General features: G+C 40.6%; 1 protein-coding gene across 1 annotated transcript; it reads right to left on the bottom strand.

Moving 5' to 3' along the window:
* Positions 1 to 1,060: 1,060 nt before the first annotated feature.
* On the bottom strand, positions 1,061 to 6,226 carry DCSTAMP (dendrocyte expressed seven transmembrane protein). Its single transcript, XM_036379058.1, has 3 exons — positions 5,201 to 6,226; positions 1,837 to 2,157; positions 1,061 to 1,132 (listed from the first exon to the last, which is right to left on the bottom strand). Exons 1-3 carry the CDS (start codon positions 6,224 to 6,226, stop codon positions 1,061 to 1,063), a joined length of 1,419 nt encoding a protein of 472 aa, XP_036234951.1.
* Positions 6,227 to 6,467: the final 241 nt, after the last annotated feature.

Consider the following 6,467-nt stretch of genomic DNA (forward strand, 5'->3'; position numbering starts at 1 on the left):
GTTGGCTGTGGCTGCAAATCAGAAATATACTGCCTGTTGGGTATATTTTTTAGCTCTACATTAAATCTCTAAAGCTACATAAGTCATTCCTACGTCTTTAGGTGTTTTGCGTTTGCTCTTGTATCATATGAAGGTCACATCAGCAATGTTGGTTGAATAGGTGAAGCACTTCACCTATTCACCTGAAGCAATTGGCTCAGTTTAATTGAATTGAAGTAATTGGTGCTTATGTAACATGATTAAGCCCATTATTGTCCCTTCTTCAAGCTTCCTCAGTCTGCAAGATCTGAAATGTTGTTCACCTCTACTTACATGCCTCCTCCTTTAATGACACCTTGTTTGCCTGCACAGCACCTGATTCCTCTCCATTCTAGCACTTGTGACCATTCTCACTTCTGCCTGTTACATGATTTCTCATGATTATCAAAGGCATTGAACAATCTGCACTAGTGATACAGTCTATGGATATGTGGAACTGGGGACTAAGACCAAGTAAGGAATTCTGGGAGGGAGACTAGATACGAGACAAGAAACTAGGGATGACAAAGATCCAGGCTGAAGGGCTTGAAGCTTGAGAAATGGATAAAAATGTCTAGAAACATCTAAGTCCCAGTTCTTGTCCATTCCAGAAGCAACGGATGCACAGCCTCTGCTGTGTCTTCTATCTTCAGTGTCTGGCAAACCTGAAGAAGACAAACCTGCTGATGTCACTACATCCTCTGTTAGCTCAATCCAAAGAGGTTTCTGGTGTAGACCTAAAAGGTCCAGACTATTTTATTGCTTTAGACAGAATTACAGATCATCCACGATTTTCTCAAGTACCAGATAATGCAAACCCCAAGCTGAAAAACAACTGTTAATGCAATCCAGAGTGATCTGTGGTGAACTGCACACTATCCACAATGGCATCTTTTCCAAAATACTGCTGCTCAGCCTTTGAGTGTGACATTTTTACATTTTACAATTGACATTCTATAGGAAAAATGATGCAAAAAACAGGTGGAGCTAAAGCATCTCAGCCATATCCAAAGATTCACTTGGTCTCTTTCACATCATCCTGTCATTCTGCTATACTCCTTTCTTTCTTCCTCACTGCCTCTCTTGCCTTGAGTATTGGAAACCAAAAGTTGACCTGAAAAAACAGAAATATGATCTGTATGATAGTATCACTGAGTTAAGATCACCCAGACACTGATACCCTGTATATTCAGTATTGAACGCTGTTAAAAAAATGAACTTAAACAAACTATATGTCTGCAGCTTTCTATCTGGACATGCCATAGGTATATGCATGTGTGCTAGTTGTTTCCATTAGTGTGTCTGTGTGTGTGTGCATGTGTATATGTATATGTGTACAGGATAAATGTTTTTGCAAGCAAAAGTTCTGTTTCCTAATAGTATATGCAGTCATACTGTGTTTTAAAATAGAAATATACCACCTTCCATATTGCTAAGCAATATCAGAATATCTTTCTCTACATTTAGGGCTGCTCTTACTGCCTAGCACTTGCTATCTAAATTCAGGAATACTCTAAGTGCTTTTCATATGTTCATGAAAAGTTTCTTCTCTGGAGGACTCTGAATCTGAGAAGTATTTTCTTACCAGTACATAGTCATTTGAGTATACCAATGTCATGTCTGAGGCATGTGTGCTGAAGTACAGAACAAAACTATTAGATGATCTAATCTTACCATTAGGCAATGTGTGTCTGGCTCCTGAGCATTGGGGAAAGTCTATTAGCACATAATTGAAGTTAACAAGTGTTTAAGTATTTCCTGCATCTGGCTACCACCCAGTTGGAGGATTTATTTTTTTCCCCAGAGCTCATGGCTTACCGTTCTTGCAAACATGTTCTTCCCAGTTTTCTCTTGTAGCTTTTTTCTTTTTTTGAGTAATTTTGCATGTAAATAATGTATCCGTTTCATCTCAGTATCAGGATAAAAGGAAGTTGACACGAGTATTTTAAGTTGGGTCAGGAGGCCAGAGAATAACCCAAAAATTATTAAGAAGAAGATGATGACTCCAAGCTGAATCCATGTTGTGGAGAGAGCAAGCTCGGGATGAGGGATGCAGTTTTGCTTAACCAAAGGGATCTTGAAAGAATCAGTCTTGCCAATATGCTCCTTCATAGAAATTATATAGCTTTTCTCATTCTTCTGCACAAGAAAAGTGGAAAAAAAGGTGTTGATTATAAGACAGATTCCCTCCTTTCTTAATATTTCTTCCACTGGACATTCAGATTTACAAAGGACTCTAAATCGTCTAGACCATCCAGTGTCTATATACAGTATGCTCAAAACAATATATATATTGGCTATTTATAAATGTTTTGGACTCTATTTACACAATTTCTCTTGGTGGACAATGTCCAGAACTTTGGATCGTTAAAAACTTACCTTCTCAGTGGCTCTGACAGGGAAATATTTAGCTAATGTTGTTATAATAGTTTAGTATTTTTCCACTCCTATGACTCTGCTTGGATGCCCTGTTGGGGGGTCCTTCGTTGAGAGTAAAACTGCAGAGCAGAGTGTCTGTCCCTTTGGTTTTGTCTCAGCACATGATCAGCAGTGCTTCCACACCATGGTTCCACAACAGCCAGAAATTAAACTCCAAATAAACCTCTCCCCTTCCAGTAAGATAGGGACAAAGGCAGAGACTATGGGTGGAGATAGCAAGTTACTGAAAGCAGCAAGCAATGGAATAAGACATGCACAGTAACAGCAGCAATATTATTAACAAAAGTACATAAAAAGAGAAGGTGGTTTACCTACAAAAGGTATTCACCATCTCGACTTAGTTCCACGTGGCCCTGGGACAAAGCCAGGATGATGGCTCTTCCTATGCCCGGCACCACGTGGCTGTCCCCAGACAAAGACAAGGTGGCAGTCACTCACCACAGCACTCTCTCTGTGCCTGAGCCTGAGACAGCAGAAAACAACAGCAGACAAACCCCTGAAAGTATGAAAGTATGATTGTCCTCGCCACACTGCGCCACCGCTTCGGACACTGGACTCAACTCTGTGCAGCAGTTTCCAGTACTGGTGCTACTGACTGCTCCTCCAGCTCCACCCAGCTCCACTCAGCTCCTTTCAGCTCCTTTCAGCTCAGCTCAGACTTGGCTGGGCTCAAGCTCACTTCTGCCACTCTGTTCCCCGCAGCTGCTTCTCAGCACCGTGTGCCTGAGTCAAGTCTTGGATGAACAGGAGGGCAATGGGCAGCAGAGGGGCAGGGCTGATCCTGACAACCTTCCCAATGGAGAGAGGGAGGCAAAAACGTCGCATGATCAGGGTGCTCACCTTTTTTTCCCCCTGAAACCACACCTGCAGTGATGTTGTGCGTGGTCTAGAACAGCAACCCAGCCATGCCCACATGGCACTAAGCTCTGTCCCCTCTCTGCAGCCACGCACTGGACCAGGCAGTGCTCTGACCAAAGGCTGTCACACAAATGAGGCTGCCTGACCTCCTCTTATAGCTGCCTCTGCTTAGCTGATGTCTTTCACTGCTTGTGGACTGAAAAGCTCAATAAGAAGGGTAAATTAGACTGTGCTGCTGGGACCATACTATCAGGCAACTTTCTGTTCTGTGAATTAGAACACTGTAGAGTCACTGAATAACCCAGCCTCTTTTCTGATCATGTCAAAGGAATAATAAAGTCTTCCTTGTGGCTTTTCTAATCACCCTACAGAGGCCAAGCACTTCTGTTAGATGTTCATTGGACAAATGAAGTTCCCAAAGCATGCTACCCATCTTCAGCCTGTTAGCCCTTCCTTGACATTATCCTGTTCCAAACTATCTCAGGCCATTTTATCCCTAAACTGAACTGATGTATAGGCAAGAAAAATCTTCATTAGGAACTCGGTATGAAACAGGAGTACTAGTGCATGAAGAATTTTACTGTTCATGCTAATTAATAAACATCTCAAGTGTCTGAGTCTGTCCTGCTCACCCAGCTTCCTGGACTCCCTGGCCTCAGCAGCCTTGAGGCATGATATTACAAATCTGTTGAGATTAAATTTTACATTTTAATGTACTTAGCTTTCCTTGGGGAACTAGAAACAATCTGATGATGGCATTAGTTTTCTGTTTTGAAAGAGTCAAGCAGCTTTCCACATGAGTGAATGATGCACACAAAGAGAGAAAATTCATAGCACAGGAGCCATGAATCAGCCAGGCATAGTGCTCAGGACTTCCGTCCACGGGTAGTGGGACTAAGCTCCTTTGCCCTGACTCAGGTCACACCCAAGGCAGCTCCTCATGATAAGAGGTTGCCTTCAAGGTACAAAGGATAGAAACACAGGCAAAACCACACACAAAAATACACAGCAAATAGTGAGTACACAGCAAAGCGCACAACAACAGGTTGATTAGGGTTGTGATCAATTGGCTCCTTATTATCTTCAGGAATGGACATCCTACAACCTATCTCAGAAACTTGTTCTATTGTTTGATCAACTGAAGAGTAAACAAAAAATGTATTTCCTTCACTTTGTCCTAATTTTCTCTTCTCCCTGAACAGTGCACGACTGAAAGGTCACAGAATCATAGAACAATTAATATTGGAAAAGACCTCCAAGATCATTGAGTCCAATATTTGACCAAACAACACCATTAAAACTTGGTGCTATTAGAACCATGCTCTAACCAGTTGTCCTTGGTTTGATCATGAGGTTGGTCTTGATGGCCTCCAGACTTATCTCCCAACCTAGCTAATCTATGGTTCTCTATGCTGCTGCTCCTGCTAGAGGAACCTGGAGATTTTGGCAACAAGTCATTATTTTGTGTGTATGCGCCCATCCATACAAGCAATGATGCATCCTCACAATACTCAGTAAAAGAAAGGTAGACATCTCTTACATCAGTGTCACAGTGACTTTTGACTATAAAAAGTAGTGCTTCCCAAATTTCAGTTCTGTGAGTTTCCAATTTCAAGCCTCTGGTTTTCTTCATATGTATAAATGGAGGAATGAAAATCCTTCTTCTTAAATTTACCATTCTCTAGAAATATGACAATGCTCTGGAAAGAGCTGTCTGGTTCCATCCAACCAATGTATGTTGAGGCAATGACCCTTTTTGAAATGAATGATATTCCAGGAAAGAATTGATGGCTCATTGCTATATGTTTGCTCTTGCAACTGCTGAAGATTTAGAGAAATTTTTCAGCAATAAACTAAGAAATATATGGTACTGATAAGTACTTACATTCTGAAAGAGACTGAGTTGAATGTCTAGATCCGGTACTTCTTGGAGATATTTGTTCACAGAAATAATTAACAAATAAAACAAAGAGTCTACTGCAGCAAACAGAAGCCAGATGCAAAGATGAATAATTATAGGGAGAAAATAACGCAGCATTTTTTTCCTGTCCTTTCTTGTGAAGAAGAAGGATGGGATCATCACATAATCTTTTCTCTCTTTTCTGTTAAGTGGCAGAAGACAGGGTCTTTGCTGTTGCTTTTGCTGCTCATCAAATGCAATGAACTGTTTTGTGATATAAGTATTCTTAAATTTGGTACTATGAGAACCCACAAATTTTTTGATAAAGAGGCCAGTTCCAAAAGAAACTAGAAAAACCCCAAATACAGGCAATATTTTCTGACCTATATAGGGCAGTATAGTCAACATAAAAGATATCTGGTTAGCAATTCTCTGAATTTCTTGCTCTGTGTCATTTAGCTCTTGTTTTAATGCATCATCTAAAATTGAATAAGATGATGTGAATTCGTGCTTTAGGACCACTATATCTTTAGGTAGCTCAGCAGGAAGCTTGGCCACCTCATAAATCCATTTTATTGCCTCAATATAATATTTTATCAAGGCAAATTGCTCCTGCTTTAAATGACAGGTTATACTGTCTGCCAGAACCTTTAGATTGTGAAAAATATTTTGAATATTGCTGGCCACAACAACACCCATGCCAGCAGTAATAAGAGCATCCCTGCCATTTTTCAGTCCACAAGAAAGGAGGAACAGAACACTGAAACAGCGCAGATGCTTGAAACAAAAGAGTATGATAGAAAACAAAATCCAGATGAATCCAGAAATCAGTAAGGGCCCCAAGGAATGGTGTGCCAAGGAGAAGTGCATGCTAAGGAAAAACAAAAAGCTGGAGAGGAAGCCAACTGCAGAGCAAACTGCAAAAAGCTGCATCTGATACTTCCAGCCAGGCTTCCTTTCAGATATAAAAATTTCCCATGCATTCTGAGCTATTGAGATGAATTTTTGCATTTTCTTCTGATTGTTGCTGACACTGCAATGGCTCAAACTAAAAGGAAAGGAAAAGAAAAACACTGTTATTTACAGGGTCACACTAATGACAATGATGTGCTTTTAACTGACTGTCTGATACTTCTTCACACTGCACAATCTGACATGAGGGTGAACCACCACACATGAGACCAAAATATTTGTCTCCAATATCACAGATATAAATACTGAAGAGGTGACTCTAAAAGCATTTTTATCTTTT

This window comes from Molothrus ater, chromosome 1 (assembly GCF_012460135.2).
Source record: "Molothrus ater isolate BHLD 08-10-18 breed brown headed cowbird chromosome 1, BPBGC_Mater_1.1, whole genome shotgun sequence".
Taxonomy (NCBI): domain Eukaryota; kingdom Metazoa; phylum Chordata; class Aves; order Passeriformes; family Icteridae; genus Molothrus; species Molothrus ater.

Coding starts and splice junctions, on each gene's coding strand:
- DCSTAMP (XM_036379058.1), bottom strand. CDS start 6,226: ATGCAAAAATTCATCTCAATAGCTCAGAATGCATGGGAAATTTTTATA. Junction 2,158..5,200: donor AACTCAGTCTCTTTCAGAAT/GTAAGTACTTAT, acceptor TTTCTTGTGCAG/AAGAATGAGAAAAGCTATAT. Junction 1,133..1,836: donor AGAACATGTTTGCAAGAACG/GTAAGCCATGAG, acceptor CTGTTTTTTCAG/GTCAACTTTTGGTTTCCAAT.